Consider the following 14,900-nt stretch of genomic DNA (forward strand, 5'->3'; position numbering starts at 1 on the left):
CTGAATGCAGGTGTGCCCCACAGCTGTACATCGCACCCTCCCACAGCTGGATACGGCCCCTCCCCACAGTTGGACATCACCCCACTCCTACATTTGGATACCCCCCTCCCCACAGCTGGATACTCTCTGTCCCCACAGCTGGATATGGGCCACAAATGGCTACGGCCCCTGCACATTTGGACACCAGCCCCCACAGCTGGATACCGGCCTCGCCACATCTGGACACCGGCCTCGCCACATCTGGACACCGGTCCCCACAGCTGTATACCGGCCCGCTCCACAGCTGGGGTCGTCATGATGCAGCTTTATAGGACATTGGAGTGCAGTTCTGGTCAGCCCATTAGGTTGAAAGGTGTGGAGTTATGGACTTGGACCCTGAGATTCCCCCGTACATCCCTCCGATACAAAGCTGCCGAGAGACATCGCATCACTAATCTTTGTCACGGAGTTTGACAAGTTTAAGTGTTCACTACATTCTACATTGCCATTAGTTTGATCATTTTTCTCTCTATTTAGATCCTATGGGCTTGGAACAGGAAGCAAAGATGGCGACAAGTTCACTATCTCCGAGGACAGCAGTGTAAACACCTCCACCTCAGACGTTTATCTCTCCTCTGTTCACGACAAACAGAAATTAATTTATCCCAGGAGGGAAATTAATGGATGAAAAGTGTGGTCGAGGGGAATTGGGAATCACTTATTTTGGGAAGGAGATGAGGAGGAATTTCTTTAGTCAGAGTTGACTTAACTCTTGACTTGACTTAAGATAGTTTATTGTCATGTGTCCCAGATAGGACAATGAAATTCTTGCTTGCTGCAGCACAACAGAATATTGTAAGCATAAATACAGAACAGTTCAGTTCAATATACACATAAATAAACAGATAAAGTGCAACAGGCTGTTACAGTTCAGAGTCTGTTTGTTGGTGGGTTTAATAGCCTGATGGCTGTGGGGAAGCAGCTGTTCCTGAACCTGGATGTTGCAGATTTCAGGCTCCTGTACCTTCTACCTAACGGTAGCGGAGAGATGAGTGCGTGGCCAGGATGGTGTGGGTCATTGATGATGCTGGCAACCTTTTTGAGGCAGCGACTGCAATAGATCCCTTCGATGGTGGGGAGGTCAGAGCCGATGATGGACTGGGCAGTGGTCACAACTTTCTGCATTCTTTTCCGCTCCTGGACGCTCAAGTTGCCGAACCAAGCCACGATGCAACCGGTCAGCATGCTCTCTACTGTGCACCTGTAGAAGTTCGAGAGAGCCCTCTTTGACAAACCGACTCTCCGTAATCTTCTCAGGAAGTAGAGGCGCTGATGTGCTTTCTTTATAATTGCATCAGTGTTCTGGGACCCGGAAAGATCTTCGGAAATATGCATGCCCAGGAATTTGAAGTTCTTGACCCTTTCCACCATAATAAACGGGATTGTGGGTCCCTATCCTCCCCCTTCCAAAGTCCACAATGAGTTTCTTGGTTTGGCTGGTGTTGAGAGCCAGGTTATTGTGTTGGCACCATTTGGTCAATCGGTCGATCTCACTTCTATACTCTGACTCGTCCCCATCAGTGATACGTCCCACAACAGTGGTGTCGTCAGCGAACTTGATGATGGAGTTTGCACTATGTCCGGCTATGCAGTCATGAGAGGGCGGTGAACCTGTGGAACTCTTTGCCACACATATCCCTAATGAGCACATACCTAGCGGGTCTGGCAGCATCTCTGGAGGTGAACACCTGGTCCTCCCCCAGCCTGAAATCTGCAACATCCAGGTTCAGGAGCAGCCACTTCCCCACAGCCATCAGACTATTAAACATGACTTCAAACAAACTCTGAACTATTACAGCCTATTGCACCTTATCTGTTTATTTATTTATGTGTATATATATGGTCTATGGTATATAGACACACTGATCTGTTCTGTATTTATGCCTGCAATATTCTGTTGTGCTGCAGCAAGCAAGAATTTCATTGTCCTATCTGGGACACATGACAATAAACTCTCTTGACTTGACCTGACCTGACCTGACCTGACCAGCGCCTTGTAGAGCCTCAGTGTTACATCTCTGTGTTTGTATTCCAGTCCTCTTGATATAAATGCTAGCATTGAAGTTTCCTTCCTTACGGCCGATAATGCCGCCAGTGCCTTCATGGTCGGCTGCAGGAGATGTCCCCGCCCCCCGTGACACAGAGATGGCGTGGATCTGACCAGTACATCCAGCGCGCGGGCTGACCGGACTTTGGAATAATGTCGGCGCCCGCATGTGTAATATATGCAGAAAGAATTTCACCGTGCAGTTGGACATGTGACAAATAAAGTCCGCGTGACGGTGACTATTATGAAATGAAGATGCCCAATTCCCTTCACTCATTCCTGGGATCATTCTTGTAAAGATTGACGTAGCCATGGTACAAAATTTTGAGATTTTAAACATCAAGTCTGCAATTTATCCCATCAGATAAAGCACAAAAATAAGTTTAATTTGACACCTAATTGACTTTCATATCTTCAGTATTAAAAAAGTTATGGCCATTTTCATACTCGGAAATTAGCATTTTGTTCCCTATTGATTTTCCATTGACTTAACACAAAAGCTGTTATCTAGGACAGTGAAATGGCCATAACTTTATTAAAAATTAAGAGAACTGAAAGAAATTTTCATTTATTATTGATTGAAGCATTCTGAAACGGATATTAAACAATCTTACTTGGATGACCTGAAATTAAAGCATATAATTAGTTAGTTACCCAATTGTAGCTAATTACAAACTTCAATTACTAGATCTAAACATCTATCCATTTCTTAAGAAAAGATTAACATTTTTAAATAGCCTAAGTGTCCAAATAACATTCACAAAGAATTCCCAATAAAACGTGATTTTTAAATCTCATTTACATTAATTTATAGGCCAAATGGAAGGAATTTAGTGTTCAATTGCTGTAAATTAATGGCCATATAAATCAGCTTTCGAGTGGGATCCTGTGGAACTCTGTGGAACGCGCTGGTTTAGAACGTTCCCATTGCGGTAGATTTGTGCCCCATATGCCAGAAAAATACTGCAGGATTTAATGGGCCCCTAAATCAGCTACTCGCAACATAAAATTTTGCATAAAGGGATCTTAAGAAGCGCTTTTTAATGTAAAAACAAACAACCTACCTTCCGTTGTCCCCTGCATAAGATCCGTCCCGTTGTCGGCGATCGCGGGTTTAGAGGATGATTTATAACCTACTATAACAATTAAATTAACCAATTAAGTTTAAAAATAGCCGCAGCGAACGAACCTCGCAGCGATTTTTCGTCAGCAACTAAGTAGGCTGAGCAACCTCGTTTTGAATAGCTGAGAGAAAATCCCGTTTTAAACCCGTCTCCCTCTCGAAGGCGCCAAAATCGCGCACACGGGCAGCGACAGATCTGCAGCCCTGCTGAAGGTAGGATTTGCAACATACCTAATTGACGAGACACCTTTTGTCTCCTCTTCACCTGCAGCCTTTGTCCACCCTTCTGCCAGTCTAAACCCCCCTCACCTGTATCCACCTTCAAACCCCCCTCACCTGTATCCACCTATCACTTGCCAGGCTTTGTCCCACCCCCACCTCTCTTTGCCAGCATTCTCCCCCCCCCCCCCACCCCCAAACTATAATCAGTCTTATTCTTGTGTATGGCGCTCAGCCTAAAGTTTTCGGACAACTTGTTCTATTTGATCTTATTTGATTGTGCACGCCAGGTTGATTGCATTCGCCGAATCAGGGCAGACCACGTGAAGGTTGCAATCTCCCACCCCTAATCAGTCTGAAGAAGGGTCTCGGCCCGAAACATTGCCTGTCCATTCCCTCCGCAGATGCTGCCTGACCCGCTAAATTCCTCCTGCACTTTGATATTTGACTCTAGATTCCAGCATTGCTGGCATTCTGCCTCTCAAAGAGTTTTAGTGTTTTTAAACAAAATAAATGATGTAATCTATTCTACCGATGCTGCATCTTGAACAGTGACGTCAGGGACGCTGTCAAAAATGCACTGGCAACAGTTCGGAGTGTGTGTGTGGTGGAGTTCTCTGTTCTAGATATGTCTAGAATGGAGATGAGCAGGGATTTATTTAGTTAGGGGGTGGGTGAACCTTTTTCACAGAGAAGGTGGTGGGTGTATGGAACGAGCTGCCGGAGGAGGTAGTTGAGGCTGGGACTATCCCAACGTTTAAGAAACAGTTAGACAGGTACATGGATAGGACAGGTTTTGGGGGATATGGACCAAGTGCAGGCAGGTGGGACTAGATTGGCTGGTATGGGCAAGTTGGGCTGAAGGGCCTGTTTCCACACTGTATCACTCGATGACTCAGTGGAATTCTTTGCCACAGACGACTGTGGATGCCAAGTCATTGGGTATTTTTAAGGCAGAGATAGATAGAATCTTGATTAGTACAAGTGTCAGAGATTATGGGGAGAATGCGGTTAGCAGGGAGAGATAGATCAGCCATGATTGAATGATGGAGTAGACTTGATGGGCCGAATGGCCTAATTCTACTCCTATGCTGTATGGTCTTCGGGAGACATCAGTCAGTCAACGTTCATGCCGCTGGGGTGTAAGCTGCCCAAGTGAAATATGAGCCTCACTCTGACAATGGAGACAAGAATGTGCAAACTCCGTACAGACAGCACCTATGGAAGTTAAAAAGATTTAAACTTACAAAATGGATTTAGCTGAAACTAAGAAGCTGCCACCTTCTCCTATTAAATTGCAAAACTAGCGAAACGCACTAACCTTTGCTTTCAGTAACAAAGCTAACAAACTGTTGATGTTCCCATTCCAATAACATAAGCGAGATAACAAGCACAGCTTCATGAATGTCTCCTATAATATAAACATTTAGTGGGAATTCAGACTATAAGATTATAATGTGCGTCATAAGTAGAAATAACCAAAATGCTTGTTTTGCAGAAATATAAGCTTCTCATATAATCATATATGGCTAACCCTTCCTGAGATCACTGCCCCTTTGTGTGGGGATGAGAACTCTGTATATTCTGTAATATGCATACTGTTAAGAGTTTTACCACACCCGCTGGCAAAATAAAGATTGTACTGCTTGATCACTGATTTTATTTGCGTTTTGTCTGTTTAAGAACATTGAACCACAACAGGCACGGACTCGGTGGGCCGAAGGGCTTGTTTCCACACTACAAACCTGCACGTCTTTGGAGTGTGGGAGGAAACCGGAGCACCCGGAGAAAACCCACGCAGGTCATGGGGAGAACGTGCAAACTCTGTACAGGCAGCACCCATGGTCAGGATGGAACCCGGGTGGGTCTCTAGCGGTGTGAGGCAGCAGCTCCACCCGCTGCGTCACCGTGCAAAGATTGAACAGGAACCTGAGGGGTAACGTTTCCCACAGAGGGTGGTGGGTGTATGGAACGAGCTGCCGGAGGAGGTAGTTGATGCTGGGATTATTCCATCGTTTAAGAAACAGACAGGTACATGGATAGGACAGATTTGGAGGGATATGGGCCAAACGCAGGCAGGTGGGACTAGTATAGCTGGGACATGTTGGCCGGTGTGGACAACTTGGGCTGAAGGGCCTGTTTCCGCGCTGTATCACTCAATGATCACTTTACAGGTTGTGGTTGCAAAATAATGAGTCCAAAGAGTTAGAAATCAGACCGGTCTCAGAACCAGCACGCTGGGACCTTAGATTAGGTTAGATTAGATTCCGGAAGTGGCGGCGCTGTTGACAGCTGTGGCTCGCCTGCAGTCTGTCTGTTTTTACTTTTTTTGTTGTTTTCTTGTGTCTTGTTTTAGTTAAATTTTAGTTTATTAGGTTGTGTATATGTGTGTGTGTGGGGAGGATGAAACGTTTGTTGTCTCTTCCTTCGGGGGAATGCGACTCTTCTTGTCATATCCCCCTTCTCTGCCTCCTTCTGCGCTGAGGCCTAATGACGGAGCTGGCGGCCTCCAACTGCGACTGACCTCGAGGCTCCTCCAGAGGCAGAGCCAGCCAGGACTTACCAACGCGAGGCTGGCCGAATTCAGAGCTGTGGCGGCGTTCCGGCGGCGGCGACCTGAATTCGGGGCTCGGCCGCGGGCCCAGTGGACAACATCGTCGGGAGCTCGCAGGTCACAGGTTGGTGACCTGTTTTGCCGGAGCTCCCACAACTACAGCTGCGTCCGCTGGACTGGAGGCGGCAGCTTCGGCAGCTTCGGCAGCTTCTACCACCCCGGGCCACGGAGCTTGAACCGGCAGTTCGTGGAGCTCGGTTGAGCCGCGTGACTTACTCACCATCATCCGGCGGGGTCACAACAACAACAACGGAGGCCTGGATCGACTCAGCGCAGAGAGAGAATAAGGAGGGAAGAGACAGAGACTTTAAGACTTTTGCCTCCATCACAGTGAGGAGGTGCCTGGTGAACTCACTGTGGTGGATGTTAATTTGTGTTTATTGTGTGTTTTGTTATTTATTATTATATGTATGACTGCAGGCAACGACATTTTGTTCAGACCGAAAGGTCTGAATGACAAATAAAGGAATCTAATCTAATCTAATCTGCTCAATCATTCCCCCAGGACCTTGGTTTTTCACCTGTTGTTGCATCAAGCCTGGCCACAATGGACAGGTGCACCTGTGGCCAGACCGGGCTCACACCTGATACAGACTTGTCTGTGCACACCTGGTGGCATTGAAGGTGGTACCTGTACATGCTGGAGTACACACCCCGTTTAAAGCAGGGTAGGTCCCAGTGTGCTGGTTCTGAGACCGGGCTGATTTCTAACTCTTTGGACTCATTATTTTGCAACCACAACCTGTAAAGTGACCATTGAGTGATACAGTGCGGAAACAGGCCCTTCAGCCCAACTTGCCCACACCGGCCAACATGTCCCAGCTACACCAGTCCCACCTGCCTGCGTTTGGCCCATATCCCTCCAAATCTGTCCTATCCATGTACCTGTCTAACTGTTTCTTAAACGTTAGGATAGTCCCAGCATCAACTACCTCCTCCGGCAGCTCGTTCCATACATCCACCACCCTCTGTGGGAAACGTTACCCCTCAGGTTCCTCTTCAATCATTGCCCCCTCTCACCTTAACAGAGATGTTTCTGATTGTGAACCCGTGTCGTTGAACTCGTTTCACCGCTGCTTTCCAAACATCACTTGTTTTCTCTTTATCTTTGCAATTTCCCGAAAATGTCACGAGCTTTCTGTGGACATAACCATTGCTAAACAAAGCAGCCCACTCCAGAATCAATACCACCCCCAGAACCTCCGCAGAGTTTAATTTGTGTCCAGGATCGAAGCAAGTACGTGCTGGAAAGATCAACGGAGAGGGGACCTGGCATCATGTTCCAAGCTGTCACCTTCCCAGTGGCTCTGGTCTTCATCCTGCAGATCAGCTCGTCGCTTGGTAAGGTCGTTAATATTCACATCTCTTGTGATACAGGAAGGGGCAGGTTGGTCTGGAACGTCCAGGCTAAGTGATCTTTAGTAATTGGCATCGAGGATGTGAATGAAGATGGACACAGAGTGCTGGAGTAACTCAGCGGGTCAGGCAGCATCTGTGGACAACATGGATAGGTGACGTTTCACAGAGTGCTGGAGTAACTCAGCGGGTCAGGCAGCATCTGTGGGAAACATGGATATGTGACGTTTCACAGAGTGCTGGAGTAACTCATTGGGTCAGGCAGCATCTATGGAGACAAGGAATGGGTGACGTTTTGGGTCGAAACTCCTCTCCTGAAGAATAAATGAAGAAGTTTTCCTCCACTCTCTGACGAGAGTTCGGCAACATCATCTCTCATCTGCACCTATTGTCTATGTTTCTATGTCCCGCTGTGTGATTTGACACACAGTCTGTGATCCCAGTGATCGTGCAAACTCACAAACCAAACCCGCTACGTTTACGTCCAACACATTTAGAACATTTATTTTAGCTACAGCTGGTGTTGGCACGGTGGTGCAGCGGGTAGAGCTGCTGCCTCACAGCGCCAGAGACCCGGGTTCCATCCTGACTACGTGTGCTGTCTGTACAGAGTTTATATTTTCTTCCCGTGACCTGCGTGGGTTTTCTCCGGGTGCTCCGGTTTTCTCCCACACTCCAAAGACGTGCGGGTTTGTAGATTAATTGGTTTCTGTAAAATTGTAACTTGTCCCCTAATGTGTGTAGGATAGTGTCAGTGTGCGGGGATCGCTGGTTGGCACAGACTCGATGGGCTGAACGGTCTGTTTCCGCGCTGTACAGTATCTCTAAATCTAAACTAAACTAAAATAGAAGTGTGAATAAAAAAATACTCCTGATGCAAACGGTTTAAAAGTTGCCTTTCATTACAACTGAGCACAGAGTGGGGCGGAGATTGCAACCTTCACGTGGTCTGCCCTGTTTCGACGAATGCAATCAACCTGTCGGGCGCAATCAAATAAGATCAAATAGAACAAGTTAACCTACAATTAGTCCCACTGCATTCCCCACCCCCTCTCTCCCCACCCCCTCTCTCCCCACCCCCCTCTCCCCACCCCTCCTCTCCCCACCGCCCCCTCCCTAATCCTCCTCTCCCCACCCCCCTCTGCCCACCGCCCCCTCGCCCCACCCCCCCTCTTCCTCCCACCCCCTCCTCTCCCCAACCCCCCCCCCCCCCCATCCCCACTGCCCATCTCCCCACCCCCCTGACTCAGCGGGACCGGCAGCATCTGTGGAGAACATGGATAGGTAACGTTTCATCACCCATTCCTTCTCTCCACAAACTGAATCGGTACGAGGCATGTTGCAACTGAGAGACCTCGGGCTCCCCAAAGGTGGTGATGCAGGTAGACAGGGCGGTGAGACGGGGGCAGGGGCGGGGGCGGGGGCAAGGGGCGCTTGTCTTCATCGGTTGGGGCATCGACGACAGGAGCTGACACTTCATTTTCCAGCTGAGTAGCTTGGACAGTGGATGTGGAGCGGATGTTTCCACTGGTGGGAGAGTCTAGGACCAGAGGTTACATCCTCAGAATTAAAGGACATATCTTTAGGAAGGAGATGAGGAGGAATTTATGAATTTATGAATTTATGAAACCGTGGCCAGGTGACTAGTGCAGTGATTGATTGATTGATTGATTGATTGATTGATTGATTGATTGATTGACTGATCGATTGATCAGTTGATCGATTGATCGGTTGGTGATCTATCATGTAACAAAACATCTCGCTGTACCAGGTACACTTGACAATAAACTAAACTAAACTGTTCAACATGACCGTTGAAAGACATTTGGACAGATATATTGCTGGGAAATGTTTGTAGGTCTATGGGCCAAACACATAGGCCAATGGGACTAGCCCAGTATGCCATTTGGGTTGGCATGGCCAAAGTGGGCTGAAGGGCCTGTTTCCATCCTGTCAGCTCTCTGACACTATTCTTTATATTTGTAACTGAATCATTGCTCTATTTATTTCTTAATTTAGCAAAATCTGTGGAAGTCCTGGCGACATTTTAAATGGATGGGCCAACGTGTCAAGCAATGTGTTTGGTGGCAAGGTGACCTTTCACTGTAATACGGGGTAAGTGTTGAGTAGTGAAGATAAACGTTAGTGAAAGTCCGCATCATAAACAGCCGCACCATAACTGTCTCCGCCCGAGATATCTGGATCATGTACACTTCCTGCAAATGTCACCCCACAGATAGACACAGAGTGGTGGAGTAACTCAGCAGGTCAGGCAGCATCTGTGGAGAACATGGATAGGTGACGTTTCACAGAGTGCTGGAGTAACTCAGCAGGTCAGGCAGCATCTGTGGAGAACATGGATAGGTGACGTTTCACAGAGTGCTGGAGTAACTCAGCGGGTCAGGCAGCATCTGTGGAGAACATGGATAGGTGACGTTTCACAGAGTGCTGGAGTAACTCAGCGGGTCAGGCAGCATCTGTGTAGAACATGGATAGGTGACGTTTCGGGATAAGAGCCGTCTTCAGACTGAGAGTCAGGGGAGAGGGGAACTAGAGATATGAAAGGGTAACAGAACAAATCAGAACCGACACCGATAGCCAAGGAGCCCACAATGTCCATGATTCTAAAAACCTCTAAAACACCACTATGGTATCTCCCTCCACTACCACCCCTGGCAGCACGTTCCAGGCACCCACCACCCTCTGTGTGAAAGAACCTGCCCCGCACATCTCCTTTAAACTTTTCCCCTCTCACCTTAAACCTGTGCCCTCAAATAACTGGCCTTTTCAGCCTGGAAAAACTGTCCTGACTGTCTCCCCTTTCTGGTCCTCTCATTATCTATACTTCGATCAGTTCAACCGCCAACACTCAGAGAAAACATTCCAAGTCCGTCCATTCCCTCCACAGATGCTGACTGACCCACTGAGTTCCTCCAGCACTTTGTGTTTTACTCCAGTTGCCAGCATCTGCAGTTCCGTGTGTCTCTGATAGAAGTATTCTATCCTCCTCACTCGGAGGAGGAGCCATCTTGGTGAACGGCTGCTAGCCAGCAGCCGTCCGTTTTAAATCCGTTTTTTTTATAGTTTTTAGTGAGTCCTGTTTTTTGTTTGTAGGGGATATGGTCTTTATAATGTGGGGGGTAGGTGTAAACTTAATTTCTAGGTCCCTACCTGGTCGGTGTGGCAGCCTTTTCTCCGGGCTGCCCGTTGACCCGTCCTCGTGGCCTACCAGCGGGCTTGGAGCGCCGTTTCCTGGCGGGAACCGCCCAGCGCCTCGGCCTCGGCGGCGGCACAGCATTGGAGCGCTGGAGCGGAGCGGGCGATCCCTTGCCTGGGTCGCCGCGCTGGAGCGACGCGCTGGAGCTTGGCGAGCTGGACCGCCGAGAGCAACAACTCCGGGCTGCGGGTCTGCGGAGCGTAGAGGCGGCGTGCGGAGAGGCGGCAGTGTGGAGAGGCGGCGCCAACTTTATCAACGGGAGCCTGGGAGCTCCAAACCGACGCGGCCTTGTCGGCTTCGGCAGCCGCGGGCTCCAACCAAGAAGCGGCCGTTCCAAGTGGCCCAGCCGCCGAAAGGACTCTCCCGACGCCGGGGCAAGACCACCCGGTGAGAACGGCCAGGAACATCGGGCCTCCGTAGAGGCAATTGCGGTGGCCTCAATAGGCCTGACTTTGGGGTGAACATGGGGTGGGGACTGGACATTGTGCCTTCCCCCACAGTGCTATCCACTGTGGGGGGATGATTTTTTTTGTCTAATTGTAGTAGGTATGTTGCAAAGCCTACCTGAAGCGTCTTTGAAAATCTGCCGTTGCGGGTGTGCGCGATTTTGGCGCCGTTTAGAGGGGGGCGGGTTTAAAACGCGATTTTCTCTAGGCTGTTCAAATCGAAGATGTTCAGCCTAGTTAATTATTAACGAAAAATCGCTGGAAGACCCCGTCGCAAAAGCTATTATTAGTTTTAAAGGCCTCGTATAATAGTTATAGTAGTTTAAAAATCAATCTCTAAACCCGCGACTGCCAGCAACCGCAGGGTCTCATAAAGCAAATAGCAGAAGTTAGGTTGTATATTTTTACATTAAAAAGGGCTTCTAAAGATCCCTTTATACAAAGTTTAATATTGCGAGTAGCTCAATTTTGGGCCCATTATATCCCGCAGTATTTTTCTGGGCATTTGAGGCACAAATCTACCGCAATGTGAACGTTCTAAACCAGCGCGTTCCACAGGGACCCACTTGAAAGCTGATTTAAATGGGCATTTATTTACAGCAATTGAACACTGAATTCCTTCCATTTGGTCTATAAATTAATGTAAATGAGATTTAAAAATCATGTTTTATTGTGAATTATTTGTGAATATTATTTGGACATTTAGGCTATTTAAAAATGTTAATAATTTATTAAGAAATGGATAGATGTTTAGATCTAGTAATTGAAGTCTGAAATTAGCTACAATTAGGTAACTAACTAATTATATGCTTTAATTTCAGGTCATCCAAGTAAGATTATTTTATATTTGTTTCAGAATGCTTCAATCTATGATAACTGAAAATTTCATTCAGTTCTCTTAATTTTTAAGAAAGTTATGGGCTTTTGACTGTTCACGATCACAACTTTTTTGTTATGTCCATAGAAAATCAATAGGGAACAAGATGCTCATTTCCGAGTATGAAAATGGCCATAACTTTTTAAATACTTGAGATATGAAAGTGAATTAAGTGTCAAATTAAACTTATTTTTATGCTTTATCTGATGGGATAAATTACAGACTTGATTTTTAAAATCTCAAAATTTTGTAACATTGCTAATTGTAGTCTTGTAGGTCTGTGTCCAAGATGGCTGCCGTGAAGAGAGAGTGAACGCTGGCGCGCTTTGGTTGCCGCTGCTCCCTCTTCACACTGTGTTTTTGATTTTCTGTTTTTGGATTGTATCCTGTTTTTAATTTGTGTCTCTGTGATGTCTTTATTACTAGTTATATTCCGATTATATGTTATTCCGATATACTATGTAAGGTGTCCTTGAGATGTTTGAAAGGCGCTCATTAAATAAAATTTATTATTATTATTAAGTATTGGGCGGCACGGTGGTGCAGCGGGTAGAGCTGCTGCCTCACAGCGACGGAGACCCGGGTTCGATCCTGACGACGGGTGCTGTCTGTACGGAGTTTGCACGTTCTCCCCATGACCTGCGTGGGTTTTCTCCGAGTTCTTCGTCTAGTTTCGTTTAGTTTAGACATACAGCACAGAAACAGGCCCTTCAGCCCAGAGAGTTATGTTTTGCTCCAGATGCCAGCAGTCGCAGTTCCATGTTGTCTGTCCTTGCCGACTTTCTGCCGATCGCTGGCGTTATCCCGCTGACCCTGTGCTCTTTGTGTTTAGGTACTTGATGGTGGGCAGGGCGCTCCGTCTGTGTGAAGCGCAGGGTTGGTCAGGCCAAGTGCCAAACTGTAATGGTGAGTTACTGCCTGCCCGCTGGGCCTTGCCCATGAGTCGCTGGCCTTGCCCATGAGTCGCTGGCCTTGCTCATGAATCGCTGGCCTTGCCCATGAATCGCTGGCCTTGCCCACGAGGATAAACCTTCTGTGTGGGTCGATACATTGGTCACCCACGTCCACAGTACCATATGGGGCTGTAGTGAGACTCCACACCTCCACAACAACCAGCCAGAGACATTCTCACACAAGCAGCAGAGTCTGTAACAAGATAATAGTCTCAGTCACATAGCACGGAAACAGACCCTTCGGCCCAACTTGCCCATGCTGACCAAAGTACTCCATCTACACTAGTCCCTCTAAACCTGTCCTATCCAAAATGTTTCTTAAATGTGGTGTTAGTCCCTGTAGTCTCAGACTACCCCACAACAGAAGGGGGGGGGGGGGGGGGAGATGGAAACATAGAAAATAGGTGCAGGAGTTGGCCATTCGGCCCCTTGAGCCAGCTTCGATCCCTCCTCACTACCTCCCTCACCCAGGGAGGTTCAGTTCAGTCTAGTTTATTGTCACGTGTACCGAGGTACAGTGAAAAGCTTTTGTTGCGTGCTAACCAGTCAACGGAAAGACAATACATGATTACAATCGAGCCGTTTACAATGTACAGATACATGATAAGGGAATAACGTTTAGTGCAAGGTAAAACCAGTCTGATTAAAGATAGTCTGAGGGTCACCAATGAGGTAGATAGTAGTTCAGGACCGCTCTCTGGTTGTGCTAGGATGGTTCAGTTGCCTGATAACAGCCGGGAAGAAACTGATCCTGAATCTGGAGTTGTGCGTTTTCACACTTCTGTACCTCTTGCCCAATGGGAGAGGGGAGAAGAGGGAGTGGCCGGGGTGAGACTCATCCTTGTTGATGCTGCTGGCCTTGCCGAGGCAGCATGAAGTGTGGATGGAGGGGAGGTTGGTTTGTGTTATGGTCTGGGCTGCGTCCACAATTCGCTGCAATTTGTTGCGGTCAGGGATGGAGCCGTTCCCAACCCAAGCTGTGATACATCCCGATAAAATGCTTTTTACACCTGCTGATGTTCTTGATCTGATGTTCTCCCCCTCACCTCTAACTCACTCCATTTATTGCCAGCTGTGAAGTGTGTTGCACCTCCAGCGATCGAGAGAGGGAGTGTGTCCGACCTGTTTGAAGGAGACTTTTGGGAATACGGAATGGTGGCCGCATACTCCTGCCATTCTCCCTACACCTTGATCGGGGAAAAGGAGATTGCCTGTTCAGCCTCCGGAAACTGGAGCCACCCTCCACCCATGTGCAAAGGTAATGAGAACTCCTTGCAACCCTCCTCTCCACCAGCCCACCTCATCTGTCACCCATTCCTTCTCCCCACAGATGCTGCCTGACCAGCTGAGTTACTCCAGCACTCTGTGAAACGTCACCTATCCATGTTCTCCACAGATGCTGCCTGACCCGCTGAGTTACTCCAGCACTCTGTGAAAAGTCACCTATCCATGTTCTCCACAGATGCTGCCTGACCCGCTGAGTTACTCCAGCACTCTGTGAAACGTCACCTATCCATGTTCACAGATGCTGCCTGACCCGCTGAGTTACTCCAGCACTCTGTGAAACGCCACCTATCCATGTTCTCCACAGATGCTGCCTGACCCGTTGAGTTACTCCAGCACTCTGTGTCTATGTTTGCTGTAAACTAGCATCTGCAGGTCATTTTTATTAATTTTATTTTATTCAAACATTTATTAATTTTTATTCCTTGGGGCCAACTTGTCCATGCCAACAGGTATGCTCCACCTGCCCGCGTTGGGCCCATATCCTCCTACACCTGTCCTATGCATGTACCTGTCTAAATGTCCTTTAAACGTTGCGATAGTCCCAACCTCAACTACCTCCTCTGGCACTCGTTCCATACACCCACCACTCTCTGTGTGAAAAAGCTGCGTCTCAGATTCCTATTAAATCTTCCCCCCCTCACCTAAAACCTATGTCCTCTGGCCCTCGATTCCCCTTCACTGGGCAAGAGACTCTGTGCATCTACCCGATCTATTCTTCTCAT

General features: G+C 47.8%; 1 protein-coding gene across 1 annotated transcript in view; it reads left to right on the forward strand.

Moving 5' to 3' along the window:
• Window positions 1-7,319: 7,319 nt before the first annotated feature.
• The window catches only part of LOC116986666 (complement receptor type 2-like), a 120,498-nt gene continuing 112,917 nt past the window's right edge, over window positions 7,320-14,900 (forward strand). The window contains exons 1-4 of the mRNA XM_033042239.1: window positions 7,320-7,429; window positions 9,418-9,513; window positions 12,771-12,844; window positions 13,964-14,149. Of these exons, the coding sequence (XP_032898130.1) occupies window positions 7,320-7,429; window positions 9,418-9,513; window positions 12,771-12,844; window positions 13,964-14,149 (466 nt within the window). The remainder of the gene's footprint in view (window positions 7,430-9,417; window positions 9,514-12,770; window positions 12,845-13,963; window positions 14,150-14,900) is intronic.

The sequence above is a fragment of the Amblyraja radiata genome, chromosome 24 (assembly GCF_010909765.2).
Source record: "Amblyraja radiata isolate CabotCenter1 chromosome 24, sAmbRad1.1.pri, whole genome shotgun sequence".
Lineage (NCBI taxonomy): Eukaryota > Metazoa > Chordata > Chondrichthyes > Rajiformes > Rajidae > Amblyraja > Amblyraja radiata.